Source organism: Rattus norvegicus, chromosome 17 (genome assembly GCF_036323735.1).
Source record: "Rattus norvegicus strain BN/NHsdMcwi chromosome 17, GRCr8, whole genome shotgun sequence".
Classification (NCBI taxonomy): Eukaryota; Metazoa; Chordata; class Mammalia; order Rodentia; family Muridae; genus Rattus; species Rattus norvegicus.
Genome location: NC_086035.1, coordinates 52,016,284 through 52,033,350, shown reverse-complemented (window position 1 = coordinate 52,033,350; position 17,067 = coordinate 52,016,284). Strand labels below are relative to the sequence as shown.

The following is a 17,067-nucleotide window of genomic DNA, read 5'->3' as shown; positions in this document are numbered from 1 at the left end:
GGGCAAAGATGGGCAGCTGTTTGTGAATCTGAGGCCAATCTGCTTACAAAGAGAGTTCTAGGACATTCAGGGCTACAAGATGAGATCTTATCTCTAGATAGATAGGTAGATGTGAATGAAAAAAATAACTAGGTCTAAACAACAGATTTCAATCTTTTAAAATACAGTCTTAGACAGAATGATGTACAGATATCCACCAATGGGATAAAAACTTCCTTTGCAGTTTTGGCTATCTTTGTTTTTTCTATGCCTTAAATACTGAACTTCACAGACTAATATTAATGAAAGACATACATACTCCTGACTCCTAAACTAGAGAAAATGGAAAAAAGTCTGACCAATCACCACCAATCTATGATCTGAGACTGTAATGTAAAAAAGCCTTAACACTTATCTTTTTGCCACACACAGTCAACACGGGCCACAAAGCAATGCAAACAGAACAAGGCAAAGAGACCTTACTGACCAGGTGCTCCACTGGAGCTGTTCTGAGACTTTAGCTGTGCAGGTGGCAGCACACCCTGGGGCGTGCTAGTTCTGCTGTCATCTAAGCCCAGAGACAAGTCCTTTCTGGGGGCTTTGATTGTGGAAAGATCATCAGTCATGCCCATCTGTTTCTGTCTTCTTCTCTTTTTACTCCATAATTCATGACAATCTTGCCACAAAGGAAGGCTGAAAAAAACGGATGAATTCTAAATCACAAATGCTGTAACAAGAAATACTAATGTTATAATGAACCACAAAAGCCATTCCCCTTTCACAAACCATTCTGGAAAACTTCATACAAACATTTAATAAAATTCCATCATCCTTCAGGATTTTAACTTTAGTGGTGGTCTAATTTTTCTTATTTATTTGTCCTAATTTTTTATTGTTTGAAATTCTATTCATGCATTACTGTGTTTGATCAAGTACATCCCACATCTCCCCCCTAAAATTCCTTTCTTATCTCCCCTAAGTCTCTATTCCCTCCCAATTTCATGTGTTTTCTTTGTCTCTCCAGTATGTGTATGGGTAAAAGGCTCCCTGCTGAAATACAGGCAAACTCTAAAGGGGCCACATCCCTGAAGAAAAAACATGACCGTCCCTGTCCCAGCAGCCACGAGCTACAAATATCTCCTCAGCTGGAAGTGGACTTTCATCACTAAGTCCTACCCTCCATGCTGGGATTTTTGTCTGGCTTGGTCCTAAGTGGGCCTTGAGCATACGGTCACAGCTGCTGTGTACTCATTTGCATAAGTATCCTAGAGATGAACTATTTTTGTCTTCTGAATAATCAATATATAATTGTTCATCAAACTATGAAAAATATATATTAATAAAAGCTAGCTATTATCCTTGGTATAACCATTTAAAACCAACTACAGCATACTGTACACTAAACAGGAATTTTGAAAAAGGATGCAGAAACATGCTATTTGTAGAAGCCAGACATAAATAAAAAGGAGAGTAACATAATAGGCTAGAACACAGGATTCGTACAAAACTTTTTAGTAAAATCTTTTTAGTCACATATTTGCTACTTTTACCAACTGTTTTAGAAATAAACTGTTTCTATAGATGAGTCTCAAGAATAGGTAATCCAGGCACAGAGAGGCTCATTATACTCATCAACAGAGTTCTACGTAACTACCAAAATTACCTCCCATTCTGTAATAATTTTTCATCTCAATATAAATCTATAACACTGAACACTAAAAGTAACTTTTTCTTAAAGACAAAAATATTTGATTTACAAATCCCAGGAATAAGGTCATGTAAACTTACTATTACTTTTCTCTAGCTTAAAGGTGAGAAAATTAAGGCTTGGAAAGGTTAATAAACTTGCCCAGAATATCTAGATTCTTTTAAGTAATGCCATCTAGTGGTATATACCTGCTGTCCTCAACTTGGATGTTTATCTCAAGAGGTACATAGATGGGACTTTCCAAGAGTGTACCTGAGGTTGTGTAAGGGGATTATTTCCACATGGACCTTTTCAAAGACTGAACTAAAAGAATGCCCTGAATACTCAAGTAGATAATTCTTCCACAATTACTTTCTCATATTATAAAGTAAAGGCATATGCAACAGAATGGTTGAATCTTAGCAATATAATATTAATTTAAAAATGTCATTCCACAGGATTACAGAACAGCATGACACCTTTGTATAAAATGAAAAACAACTACATTTTTAAAATGTAATTTTTTTATGGATACATACAGATGGCAACAGAAAATATATACAATAAGAAGGAAACGGGAATGATGGTTACCTTGGGAAGAAGAGGGCAAGGGAACACGTGGGTAGGAAGAAGGGTTATGATATGATTAAAGTGGGTTATTCTCAAGGTTCTAGCTTTTGCTTGGTAGGCTCATGGCTGCTTATTAACATTTAAAATAACTAATTAAAGTAACTAAAATAAATAACAAAGAGCCATGCATGGACCAATGATGAGTGACACAAGGATTATGATTAAACCAAGTCTATGCACCTGAGGTCCGAAAACAAAACAAAGGCATACCTCTCAGCCATCTTACTATGGTGCATTGCCTCAGCGTGTAAAAACCTCCTGGAGTAACAAACAAAGGGATAATTTGAAAGATTGATACTGGGAAGCTGTAAGGCATCAAAAACCCTCCAAAAGACTTTCCTTTCTAGGAATGTGTTTGTGTTTTAAATGTGGGCTGTAGCCTCCAGTGGGACGCTGATTTCAAATACACTATACTACTTCAGATTAGGGTAAATAAAATCATTACAACTCCTCCACTCTAACAGCCAAGAAATATAATGCTCTTGTGGAAAAGCAAAGATATCCAGGAAAAGGATTTTTTGTTCCCTCCCGCAACTTAGAGATTCATTACCTTAACACTCATCTCTATGAAATATAAACATAACCTTACGATAATCTAAAATGGCAGATTGATTATGCTGATTCTCTAAATAAATCCGGCATGTTCTCCAGATAACCAAAAGTATGTGCTTCCTCGAAGATTCAAATGCTGGCTCAGCCACTTACTTGCTATCTTGTCACACAAGTCACTGAACTGCTATGTCTCAGTTTCTTTTTCTTTAAAAATAAGGTTAACCATATTACCTATTTCCAGGGAACAGAAGTAGTATGTTAATTTGTATCAGGGCATCCTTGGTCAGAGTCACTCACACAATATGCATAATATTTGTGTCTGACATCACTGATCTTTCAGTTGTCTAAACGTGTGTTTATCAAATCATGAAATACTTATTCTAATTATAGATTGTTACATTACTGTCCAAATGTCTAATGTTTTTTATATTGTTAATAAGGTATAGGCTACAGGCCATCTAGGTCACATTTTATTTATATAGTTTATAGAATAATACCCCTACTTAGTAGTTTCTCTTATATATTAAGTAGAGGTCATTAAATATTTATATAGCTTTTAATTTAAATACTGAATTGATATCATCATAACCTTAGCTTAACTTCTTTAGTGATGTATCCAAGAGCATACATTCCATAACAGTTTGACAGAACACCCAAGTGTACTACTCTCTTTATTTTTAATAGAAAAGTGCAGTAAAGTGTATTCTGATAAAAATAAAGTCTGAGTTTGACAAAAATTATAGTGTATAAGGAAAAAAACGAAACAAAATTCCCTAAGTCTTTTAAGTCATAGCACAAAAAATGGTAGAACTAGTAAAATAAATAAATAAGTAAATAAATAAAATGAACGACTAATGTCTAAATAAGCTTTTGGGTCATATGACTTCTTTATTATCAAGAGACCTACAAGAGCTTTTCTCTTTCAAAGAGAAAGCTCTTCAAATGATCTCACTTTTTTGTTTTTGGAGATGTGTGTACAAATATGTTTGTGTAGCATGTGTGACCTTCATACCCACAGAAGTCACAGAGGGCACTGGAGTTTTAGGTGGTGGTGAACCACCATTTGGGTGCTAGAAACTAAACCTCTGCAACCAGTGACCTTAACCACCGAGCAATGGTTCCCATCTCAGTCTCATTTTCTGATTAAAAACAAAACAAAACAAAACTTTAGATACTTAATGAAGAAGTTCAAAGGCAGTGATGCAGCTGTGTATACCTTCTTTCAGTGAATACTCATTTGCAAGGAAATAACAAGTAGATTATAATTAATGCAGAACTATGTCTTGATGTCTAGTAAATAGGACTGGTTCAAAGCTATGACAACTACTACGTGAAGTATTTATAGGAGAAGATTTCATTTGGATCACTTCTGCTACACTTTATATCCACCAACTTCACTGATGGTTTAAAACACTTAAATGTGTACTAGTGACACAGCACCAAATACCATATATTAATATTCATAGAAATGTTTTAAAATTAAAGTACATTTATATATATATCACAATTAATGTAATATTAGTTACACTAGAATAAAAATTTAAGACATAATGGACGTTCAAAAAAAAAAACAAAACAAAAAAGAAATGCCAAATGTTGAACATTTTCTAAGTGAATTTAAAGGCCATTCAGACCCCAATGTATACACGATTAATATGACTATAGTACTTAAAAATGTTAATTAAAAATTCTTTTGCAACTTGGCTTAAGAAGTTTATATGAAAATAAGCTTGAGACAGCTTTACTACAATTCTTTCATGTGGATTAAACAATTAGAATTACCAATTTTTTACCCAGTAACTGGACAAAATCAAATCATATTCCTCTTGACCTATTCTATCAAGAAAAACATGTTACCTTGTAGGTATTATTCTTGCACTGAAAAATATTAATCTAATCTTGATCACAGAAAATCAATCAAATCCAAATTATGAGATGCTTTACCACACAGCTCCCTGGGACTGGAGATGTAGCTTAGTAGAAGCACTCGCCAGGCATGTGTTAGACCCTGGGTTTGATGTCCACCATCAAAAAGAGAAGTCAGTGTCATCAAAACCTTCTCTAAGAGTGAGGAAAGAGTGAAGATACATGCTAAGTAAACAAATATGTGCGTTCTGAAAAAAAATTGTTCAATCTTGACTCGATAGAAAGTTTTTTTTTTTTAAATGTTACTGGAGAGACTTAACTATGTACTATGCTCTACAAGTTTTTAGGATGTTTTTGTGCTATATAGTAAGAATATGTGTAGTAAAGTTCCAGTTTTTATAGATTCATGCAACAGGTTAACATTCAACTATTTCAAATAAAGTTTATAAAGTAATGAAACAAATGTGTTCACACACCAATAATTATTGATCTAGGTGAAGAATATCCTACTTTTTGGTAGAGATGAAAACTCAAAATCAAAAGTTAAAAACAGTAAAACAAAACAACAACAAAAAATCTGATAGGCTACTAGAGTCAAGCCGCTTGGAGACTACTGGTATATCTAAATACGCAGAAGAATGAGAAATACTAGACATTTAACTCAACAGTATACCTATATAGGTTAAGTAGTGCAGACTCAAGAGACATAGAAAGGAAGGTCTTGAGTTCAAGGCCAGCCTGTACTATACAACCCAAACTGAGGGAAAAAAAAAAAAAGAAAGAAAGAAAGAAAGAAAAGAGAAGAAAAGAAAAGAAAATAAAAAAATTGAAAAGAAAAAAACCTGGAACAAAAAAGTAGTGAATGGGGGTTGGGGATTTAGCTCAGTGGTAGAGCGTTTGCCTACCAAGCACTAAGGCCCTGGGTTCGGTCCCCAGCTCCGGAAAAACAAAAAAAAAAAGTAGTGAATGATTTCTGCATGTCAGATGATAGTTATTTTTTTTAACTTTCAAACTATCTCATGGGCCATGTATATATAGTTCAATCAAATCTTAACTACAAACCCTGTGGAAATACACTCAGTACAACCCAAAGTGGAAGAGCCAGGATTTGAACTCTAAAGCCCATGTTTATTCACTTGAAATATGTGAATTTTATTATAGCAAAGGATTTTATTGGAGATAGGCTTGCTTTAACGCTGCTGTTCACATTAACAGATACCAAGGAAACACCTACAGAACTTTAGCTCCTATCATGGAAAGGCAAACGGACAGTCTTCTTCCCAACCAATTCTAGACAAATTATAGAAGCTCTAAGATTTAAGAAACTATATATTCTAATTCTCCAAACTACGTTTTCCCTCCATGAGAAGAATCATTCCAAACATACTTCTGATATTAACATTCTTTGAAATAATGACAAGGATTTTCTATTGTGCGAGATGTCACAGAATATTTTCAGAACTTGTTTCTTATTCAACTGACTTCAATTTGAGAACTGGCACCATCCTTTACCGTATTTGTATTCTTGGGCAAGTTTTTTAACCTCTTTGAGCCTGCTTCCTCCTCTGTTAAGCAGCGGTAATGATACCTACCGTAGAGGGCTGTACAGATTAAGTTGGCATAGGACTCAAAACTCTGATTAAAGCAGCACCATTAGAAGTGCAGGCCTGACGGCCATATCCTACCACTACAGAATTGTTATAAAAGTGAAACATATCACTACTCAACATCTGCTAAAGAAATGGTAAAGGCTGTTTTTGCTGTTCTATGGTAAATTCAACAATAAACAAGCACCCGCATGCTTAATATGCAGATCATGTAATTTTCTGATGTTTTCACCTAACTCTTTCAACTTCGGCATGGAACCATGGATCATGACAACTAATTAACAAAGTTTTCAAAGCTGTTTATACTATGCAAATCTAAAATAAAAACAAGTCACTTACTCTGGTGGAGGCATTTTGGAGGGTTCCACGTCTCGCAGGAACTCACACTGAAGAGCCTGCTCGGCAGTGCAGCGCTTACTGGGATCCAAGGCAAGCATGTAATCAAATAAGTCGAGTGCAGCTGCAGGGATACTAGCAGCAGAGGACACGAGAGTCAAGCACAGTTCACACTCTGCACTTCTATAAGCACTTACTTACAACTGTGAAAATTAAATTTAAATTATATTCTAAATTCCAATCGCTTTACTCCGATTACCTACATCTTTAAAGTTCTCCTTTCTTTATTAACTAATAAATTCTGGTTATAATTTATAGAATACTATAAAGAAATAGGTAACTGCAGCTGATATTTTAAAACATTTATTAATCAGTTAAGTGTTAATGAAATATTGGTTAAATAATGTATTCAGTATGTTGCACAAGTATCAATTTTCTTTTCAAAAAGTATTGTTATTTTTATACAGTGCTGGACTATTTAGCAAATAATATCCTTCATTACTCTCTGAGAAATTCATGGTTATAAATTAAAAACTAACAGCCTAAAATAAAATAAAAACCTAAGCTCAAGTCGTATGAAAGCTGTTTTAATGAAATTTACAACACTATTATTAAAAGTTTTCTTTGTATAAACAAAATCTAATGGCTCATCACAGACGTTATGAGAGAAAAGGCATTTCACGTGCAGCAAAGAGAAACTCACAGCACAAGGCTCTGGAAGAAGAGCTGCAGTGTGTCTATCTCAGGTCAAGGGGACTTAGATCTCTCAAAAAATTAGGGCACACCCATGACCTCAGCACTTACGAGGCAGGGAAGGTTACAAGTTCAAGACCATCCTAAGCTACATAGACAATTCAGGGTCAGTCTGTGAAACTCTGCCTTCAATTATAATGAAAGACCAAAGAAACAAATTTGACTACAAAATAAGCATTCAATGCAATATGGATATTTAAGCATCCCTTTCTTACAAAACAAACTCTTCTCTTAACTTCCGCCGATATTGCTTCTTTGGTTTCATGGTGTTGAAATATGGCAGTTTGATTACATCAGGCCATACTGCAGGACACGGACTCCCACATATACGACTAAACAATACAAAAAGAAAAAGAAAAAAAAAAGAAATTTTATCATTGCCAACTACATATAGAAACTAATAAATAAAATTTTTCAAACATCAACCAGTTGTTAAGGACATAAAAGCCTTGATACAATGTTATGAGGAATTTAAATATTTTAGTCTTCATAATTTAATTTGAAAATTCCAAAATTTCCCACATATACGTTAAATCTCCTAAAGGACCTTCCTCCTGTTACATAAATCTTAAAACATAGGTAATGTTTAAAATATGTGGCCTATATGTTACAAATTAAGGAAACAAGGTGGGGTGCTGGCATAGAGTCACACAAACATAGGGTATCTTTATGATGACAGCAGAAACAGACTTCCTACCCAAATGCAACCACTGCCTCTAGATGCAAACAAGAAGCACTCCGAAGGTACTACTTCTGAAATACACAGTTCTACAATTCCAGCAGTGACACTAGGTCATGAATATTTACACATTTTAATTGTTCTACTCTTCTGACTATGCCTTGAAATTTCTCAATAGTTTGGTATACATATACAGGTAATCACATTGGGAAAATAGGTTTTAGTATATAAAAATCACAATATATGTATATCATTAGTAAAACTATCAGTAAGGTTTAACACGGTAAGACAAAATGTGAGTCTATCACTGCGATTACTAATGTCTTATTTTTTGTATACTAGTGTATATAGGAAGTTCTGCTTAAAACTCGATTTTCAAAACCTCCTCAAACCTCTTAGGAAATGTTGAACTCTCAGAGAATGGGATCTAATAGGATCCCAAAAGGATACCACCTCATGCACATAAGCCTCATCCCTTCTCAAAACGTGTTTCTTCCCAGGCTACTTTTTCATTTCTGTGATTCTGTTAAGATTTGAAGTAGTTGTATCCTTATTACACTCTACCCAACAAGGTCCCCAAAGAATATGAAGAGTAGACATCCCTTCACATGCTAATTTTCTGTCTTTTAGCACTTGTTTGGTCCTTTATATTTTCATTGTATGCCTAGCTTTTTCTCTTGGACCCAGGCAAAATGATACCCATTAATAATATAGAGAATACTAGAATAGAAAGCTGAAAGACATATTCAACTGCTGATATAAAAGAAAACATAAATGAGAGAAGAGATAAAGATTTTTGGTCATAGTTCCAAGATAAACCATAGCCAGATGAAAAAGAGTAGGAGAAATATGTTACAGGGAAAAAAATAGGCATAGGCATTAAAAATAGTAAAGAATAGATATGTAACAGGAAGACTAAATATATGAGTAGAGCTAAACTTTATGATGTTCAAGGGGGTGAGCACAGACACAGTTATACCGTGAAGTTTAACCAACCTTCTACAAATGCATAAGGCAGACAGCCTGAAACAAACTTTAGATTTGAATCCTGTCTTTGGTATCAGCCTCAATATACAACTTAAGAATCCGTTCTTTTGGGCTGGAGAGATGGCTCAGTGGTTAAGAGCACTGGCTGCTCTTCCTGAGGTCCTGAGTTCAATTCCCAGCAACCACATGGTGGCTCACAACCATCTGTAAAGGGATCTGATGCCCTCTTCTGGTGTCCGTGAAGACAGCGACAATGTATTCACATACATACAATAAAAAAAAAAAAAAAAAGAGAGAGAGAGAGAGAGAGAATCTGTTCTTTTGCACAACAGTGATCGATATTCCTTCAAAGCCATGAAATGAATTGGCACCTGCTACAATGAACATAAATATGCTAAAAAGTTTCAAGTGTTTTCTTTTTTCTTTCTTTTTTTTTTAAGATTTATTTATTTATTATATATAAGTAAACTGTAGCTGTCTTCAGATATACCAGAAGAGGGCATCGGATCTCTTTATAGATGGTTGTGAGCCACCATGTGGTTGCTGGGAATTGAACTCAGGACCTCTGGAAGAGTAGTTGGGTGCTCTTAACCACTGAGCCATCTCTCCAGACCTCAAGTGTTTTCTTACATGTGCTGTCAGAAAATAAGCATTAAAGGTACCAGCCAACGGGACATTAGAGAAAATCTTGATGTTCCAAACTTAGAAACTTAACATTTCCATTCTAGAAATAATCTATTTCCCTTGGTTTTATGTGCTTTTTCCAATAAGATCTAGTGTTTGTTACTTGTTAACAGTTTCTTTTTCTCTTGAGTGTTTTTTAGCCCAAGTCATTTTGTAAGCAGTTAATCTGGAAATACTTATATATAAGGCAGGATCAAAATTGAGGCTTTACAAATTTATGATACACACATAGCATTACATTATTGAACAATTCTCAAAGTGTTAAAATGTTGATGATGGCATATTATACAGTAATTTTGATCTCTGGTTTTGAATTTACTCTGCAAGAGCTGATGAATTTTAGTTTGAGAAACACAAAATACACATTATAATGTAGTCACAAACAAAAGAGTTTCCACATATCTACTACTGATAATGTATTCGATGAGCCAGATGTGATGTACATACTCTGTAATCCCAGCACTTGAGAGGCAGGGGCAGGTAGAACCATGAGTCCATGGACAGCCTAGACTGGTCTATTTAGGTTGTAGGCCAGACAGTGCTGGAGAATAAGCACCATGTCACTCCACCTTTGAACACACTATTGTGCGTGTGTGTGTGTGTGCGCGTGTGTGTGTGTGCGCGTGTGCGCGTGTGTGTGTGCGCGTGTGTGCGTGTGTGTGTGTGCGCGCGCACGCACTCGTTTACTTCTCTTTAATTCTTCATTTTTGAGGCTTTTTCATTTTAGTTTATCAGTTTCAATTTTAGCTCTACTGTTTTCATCATCTATCTTTCCCTAGAATTGTAATGCCACAAATTACACATTCATCCTTATATTCAAAGGAAGATTATAACTCAAGCTTAATTTCATTTTCATAGTTTATAATGATTTATTTTCTACTTGTTTTGCATGGGTATTTTATGGGACTGAAATATAACAAATATTCTCAAAAGTGAGGCCCAAGGGCTGGAGAGATGGACCAGAAGATTAAAGCCAAGTAGCACTTTGCCCAGAATCGCAAGTTTTCTTCACTTAGTAGCAATGCAGTCTAAATTTTTATACCCATACAACAAGCTAGACCTGGAGTTTTTAACGTGCATATTCTTAATCTTTAGCTGCGAGTGGGAGCATATATCTCTAACACTCAGGAGGCTGGCGAAGACAGATTTGTAGAGTTTAAGGCCAACCTCATCTACAGAACAGAGTAAGACACCCAGGGTTACAGAGAGAGCCTGTCTCAAGAAAAGAAAGGAAAAAAAAAAAAAAAAACCAAGAACATGTGTGAACCTTTGCCAACATCCACATAGAAACAATTTTTATCCCTATCCACCCCATTTTATTACCTCCAATATTTTCCATACTTTCTTAATCCATTCTATCTCTAATGCAAACCACACCATCTGCCTTGTGAAAATATTTGAATATTATGCTGTATTTATTGCTACTACAGATTGAATACAGAGTGTTGGGCAAGTGTTCTACCACTGAGCTCCATCTCAAACTGAACTCTCTTGAGCAAAACAAATTATAAATAAATGAGTCATTGCAGTGTAAGCTTTAAAGCAGATTTTTATTACTATTTCTACCTGATCCATTTCTCACTTTTAATCAGTCACTAACAATTCAACATATACCTTAGCTTCTGTGAGCGAGGAAGTCTGCGATGGGGCACACTGATGATGCTCACTTCCTACGCTCCTTGGGCATGTTATTAGTCCTGTTCTGACTATGAAGAGCCAAGTTTACAGCATCACAGAACTTATACCACAAATAAGCAGGAGCCATGAGGCTGGTATTTGAACTCAGGTCTACCAGATTTACAAGTTCTTTTAGTTTTTCTTAAGTTTTTAAAAAACTAATGTTATAGAATCATACCTTAAGCAACTTTTTAAAAATACTATCAGAATCAAACATGTTTAAATAAACTAGAAAATGAACTCTTCCTTCTTAGCTTTCTCACAAGTTCATCTTCAGATGAACAATTACAGACAACGTTGATGTGTTTTATCTCCATGGAGTCACACTGTGAAAATGTTCTTACGCTGCTAGTCTACATCCTACTCGTAACGTAACCCTTCACTGAGTAGTGGACAGACTAAACTGAGCTGTTCGGCTCCTCATTACTCACAGGATATTCATGAAAACAAATCAAGTGCACTTACATCTAGGAGTCTTTAATGACTTTGAAGAACTTAAGATTTCTGCCTAAATGTTACCATCCTTGACCCATACACACACGCACACGTACACACCACAACCTAATCATTTTCTACACCATTATATCTTACTAATTAGTTTTGTCTCTGCCCATTCAGAACCAGAAAATACAAATATGGGATTTCTCTTCTTGGACTCCAAGGTATTCTCGGTATGTATAGTAATGCCGCAAAACATGCCATCGACATTGTTCATGCTGGACATTACATGTTTATAATCCCAGCATTTGGGAGGCAGGAAGACTTCAAGACTGTCCTAAGCTTGAAGCCAACCTGGTCTACATCTAAGGCTTAGATGGTATGAAATAGTGAGACCCTGTCTCAAACATTTAAACATGTTTAAGCCAAATGACTTTGATTTGCTCTCTTCTAAATTACACTCTATGGTGCACATCAACTGCTTTACTCTCCGAAGCTCTCATGTAATTCCACTGACTTAGCCACCATATATTGTGACCGAGTGGTTTGATTATTGTGATTTGGTTTTAACAAGCTATATTAAGTTCTCCCTTTAAAAAAAAGAAAAAAAGTCTTTTCTGGTTATTTTTACTATCCTTCTAGTCCCTTCCTAGATATTTTCACATTTATCTTTACACAGATATAAAATACAAAACAAAAACAAAATGTGTTCAGTGTGAAAACCCATGTTTGGAAATTCTAGTTATGTATGTAAGGAAACACAGTGGGACTGAGAGCTGGCGGAGCAGTTAAGTACACATACTGCTCCTGTAGGAGATCTTACAACCGATGGCTCACTAACAACTGTAACACTAGCACCAGAGGAGCTGGTACTCAAAAATAAAATGTCACTCCAACAGTCTTTTTATTTTTTCTTTTACTCTTTTAATTTCTGGTTATGTGTACTGAATGGATCTGTATATATACATGTGTGCATATGAGTATGGTGTCCGGTGGAGATCAGAAGAGGGAATCCTATCCCCTGGAGCTGTAATTACGGGTAACTGTTATCAGTCTAACATGGGTGCTGGGAACCAAACTCAAGTTCTCTGCAAGAGCAGCAAATGAGTCATCTGAGCACTGAGTCATCTCTACAGCTCCCTCTCCAACAGGTTTTAAAATCTTATATATTTAAGAACATTCTACAGTTATATAGTTTTTCAGGGTTCCACAGGCACACATGTTGGTGATTTTACTAGAGCACGTCCTCCACCACACTATTTTCTAGTTGGTACACATTTATAAAAAAAGCTACTGTCTTCTTTGTAGATTAGTCCATGACACACATATCTTAACATGTCATGAATCTTGTCTACCTTTTTGTTCTTAGGCATTTTAGGTGATCGTCTGGCACATTCAATATATTCTCCTCTATATGAATATATTCAGTGTTATATACACATTATGTCCAACTATACATATTTCATACGGGCTTACTCTGCTAACACTACTAGTTGACCGACTTTGTACATCTAAACCCTGGTAAATAGCAATACAAGAAATTTTCTTTACTTTTTTCTTCTAATATCTTACCATTAGACATTATCCTTGGTGTTAATGATATACATTTTTTACTGTGTTTTATAATCCCTTACACTTAAAGAGCTTACACCCCCCCCCCAACAAATGTCTGTATTTATAACATTTTTCTATTGGTTCTTTGAAAAGTTCCTACATACTATATTTTACAACGATAGAATTCTTAATGAAAACTTGAATAGTTTTGCTAATGTCTCCCTCAGAAATCTCAATACAAAAATTTTCAAACTGAGTTTGTGAAATATTATCATTTGTGCCTACTATATAAAAATTTTTAGAACTCCTATTTTTTCCATGAACAGAATGTTTAATTCAAAGCTGAATTTGTCCAATTATCACTTGAAAGACCCTAGATGAATTTATTTCTCTAAGTCTCAGCTTTTTAAAACTGAAACTAGAATACATTGAGTTTTAAGAAGTTTCACTGAAATAATTCAGGTGAAACTGCTATGGCAATATGTACCTTGAAGCCTAACTGTGATATGTTATGTAGATATAGTAGCTAACAAACTCAGGACCAACAATGAAACAAAGAACAGGCTTAGAGGGAATGACATTAAAAGAAAATACACAGATACATAAGTTTGGCAACTTCTTTGCATTTCTTTTAAAAGCATTTTCGTTGTACTTAGGATAATCTTTGTTTTTCTTTCCTTTCACTTAAGAAATTACTTGCTCAGTCCTAGTTAGTGAACAATGTTTCTGAAAAGCTGCTGATTCTACATCTAACTATGTAAGTCAAACTTTAAAAAAAAGGGCAGCTGGAGAGATGATTCAGCAGTTAAGAGCACTGACTGTTCTTCCAGAGGTCCTGAGTTCAATTCCCACATGGGGGCTCATAACCACCTGTAATGGTATCTGATGCCCTCTTCTGGTATGTTTGAGGACAGAGAGAGTGTACTCACATACATGAACTAAATAAATAAATCTTTAAAAAAGTAAAAATCAGCATTCACCCACCTTTTGATACTCACATTCCTTAACTGAGTGAGATAAATATGTAACCTTACTAGAAAACTCCTGGTTACTAACCTCCTTTTTAGCTTGCCACGTGTTCAAGATACTATTTATTTACTGAGGAAGAGAGAACATCAAAGTATGCAACAGAAGGTTGCAGTTACAGGACCAATATCCCTTGCTCTCTGAGCCCTCTGAGCCAAGCCACCCTGCCTAGAGCAGCCTGCTATCCCCGAGAGGAGCTCCATTCTTCCACCACCCTTCATCAGACTCCTGAACCATACAGACAGAAGCATATTCACCAGCAGCTGACTCAGATACAGACATCCACAGCCAAACAGTGGATAGAGCATGGGGACTCTTACAGAAAAACAGGAGGAAGATTTGCAGCCCCTGAAGGGAAAAGGAACTCCACAGGAAGAGTCAACTCTACAGAGTCAACTAACCTGGACCCTTGGGACTCTCAAAGTCTGAACCACCACCAAAGAACATACACAGGCTGGACCTAGGCCTCCCAAATCATATGTAGCAGATGTACAGCTTGGTCTTCATGTAAGTCCCGAGCAGTTGAAATGGGGGCTATCCCAAAAGCTCTTGCCTGTACGTGGGATGTGTTCTTCTAGCTGGGCTGCCCTGTCTGGCCTCAGAGGGAAAGGAAGCACCTAGCCTTGCAGAGACTTGAAGTGCAAGTGTGGGATGGAAGCAGCAGCTCAGAGGAGAAGGGAAGGAGGGGATGGGGAAGGATTGTGGGATGAGTGACAGGGAGTGGAGCAGTGAGCAGGATATAAAGAGAATGGGCTAAAAAAAAAAAAGGATGGATGGATGGATGGATGGATGGGAAGAAGGGAGGGAGGAAGGAAGGAGGGAGGGAGGGAGGGAAGAAGGAAGGAAGGAAGGAAGGAAGGAAGGAAGGAAGGAAGGAAGGAAGGAAGGAAGGAAGGAAGGAAGGAAAACAAATAGGGCAGTGACCTGAGATTCAGGATAGTGATTAATCTGAGCAAGGATGGGAAGGTTGATAGGAACCTTTTTCTTAAGGTACTGAGTCATGACTGTTAATAGACTAGATGTTACATTTTGTGAATTGCTCATATTATAGTATTTACTCAACATTTAAGAAAATATAGTTAGCATTGACAGGTTTTCAAATGTTTATAGCTTAAAACATATCATTTTAAAAACTTCCTAATATGTATATATTGTTTTTAAGTTAATCATTTTCCTATTGATATGAGACTAAGTTATTGCTTCCTGATACGGAGCACCCTCATGTTAAATAATTTTTAAGTTCATCTTAATAGACTCTTTTAAAGAAAGAATATCCTCATTTATTAAAACCAAACCCATCTTGCTTCGCTCTTGCTCCTTGTAAGAATTAGATGCTAAATTCATCAGTATGGTCGAAGACTGAGTCAGAAAGCTAACCTCGAGACAGAGAGAGGGGATGGGGGGCCTCTTTACTTGTGGCAGACAATGAAGAGAAGGCAGGGAACAGAAGAGAAGGACTGGGTCTTTGAGGTTGACCCACATTCTGAAATGCTGGCCTCTTTGAGGGCACTGAAAACTGTCTGCCTTAGTAGTGAAATCTTCAGTTTGGCTAAGTTTACTTTTCATGTCTTACCCTAGTCCATTTCTCCCTTATATTAAATTCTCTTATATGCAAGATGGGTATTAGGGGTCTTTTTCTCTTTGTTAAATTCACGGAATAACCACAAAATATAAGACTGAGGAGTTGGATATACAAAGAAAAGGAGGGAAGGAATGGTGTTCTGCAATCTTTCTCTGCCAGCAAGTCACAGTAAGGCACAGTGAATCTGAGGCATACAGCTATTATCACTTTTCTGATATTTAATGTATGTTTGTTGGTTATTTAATTCACCAATTGTTGGTTATTTAATTCACCAACTTTCTAATAAATAATTTTTTGAATTTTGAAAAGAATAGTTTAAGTAACAGTAAAACTACTGATTTAGCAATACTTGCAAGAATTTACATACTAACATGCAGGGCCTGGTTCCTCTGAGTACTTTGATAGTACTATTTTATATATTTACAACTTTCTAATGTGTTATAGGATTATTTTTTGTGAATTAAGTAATCTTGTAGTTTTTTCATTATATCTAAGGTAATTTTTTCTATCTTAGCCTACATTTGACTGAATTTCTTTTCTCACTGTTAAGGTATAAGATTAATTTACATAATACAGTTGGTAACTCATGCCCACATGAAATCTTGGCTTCATACATGAAGCTCTCCATTTTCTATATTATAGCTTGTTAAGTGTTTATTCTCTGGGCTTTATTTTGCTGTTCCAGTTTGTCACCCGAATGATCCCATTGTTTTCATTTCCTTACTTACACTATACAGCCAGGATCTGTTCCAAGAACTGCATTGTTTGGCCGATCACTAAATGCAACCTCTTAGTACAATCAAAAAAGGCAATAAACATGAGATATGTAATGCTGAAGCCAGTTAATGTGGAGTACTGTTTTACAATAAGCTTAATTTTTATGTACAAGTTCATGTGAGAATAAAAAGTACAGTAAGTACCTAAGCCAGTAAGACAGCAGCTTATTACCATTCAGGAATATTGTGTACTTAATGATTATGTGTACTATGCCTGAAAAGGATTAGCACAGTAGAGACGGCATCCCACACTG

The 17,067-nt window shown here is 35.9% G+C and overlaps 1 protein-coding gene across 5 annotated transcripts in view; it reads right to left on the bottom strand.

Moving 5' to 3' along the window:
* The window catches only part of Cdk13 (cyclin-dependent kinase 13), a 94,244-nt gene that overhangs the window by 6,868 nt on the left and 70,309 nt on the right, over positions 1-17,067 (bottom strand). For 3 of the 5 annotated variants that reach the window (XM_039095721.2, XM_039095722.2, XM_063276458.1), the window contains exons 10-13: positions 7,626-7,742; positions 6,661-6,792; positions 2,507-2,554; positions 467-672 (exon numbers count right to left, since the gene is read on the bottom strand). In XM_039095721.2, coding sequence (XP_038951649.1) covers positions 467-672; positions 2,507-2,554; positions 6,661-6,792; positions 7,626-7,742 — 503 coding nt within the window. The remainder of the gene's footprint in view (positions 1-466; positions 673-2,506; positions 2,555-6,660; positions 6,793-7,625; positions 7,743-17,067) is intronic. The other 2 variants (NM_001271295.2, NM_001271296.2) reach the window with 1 other exon arrangement.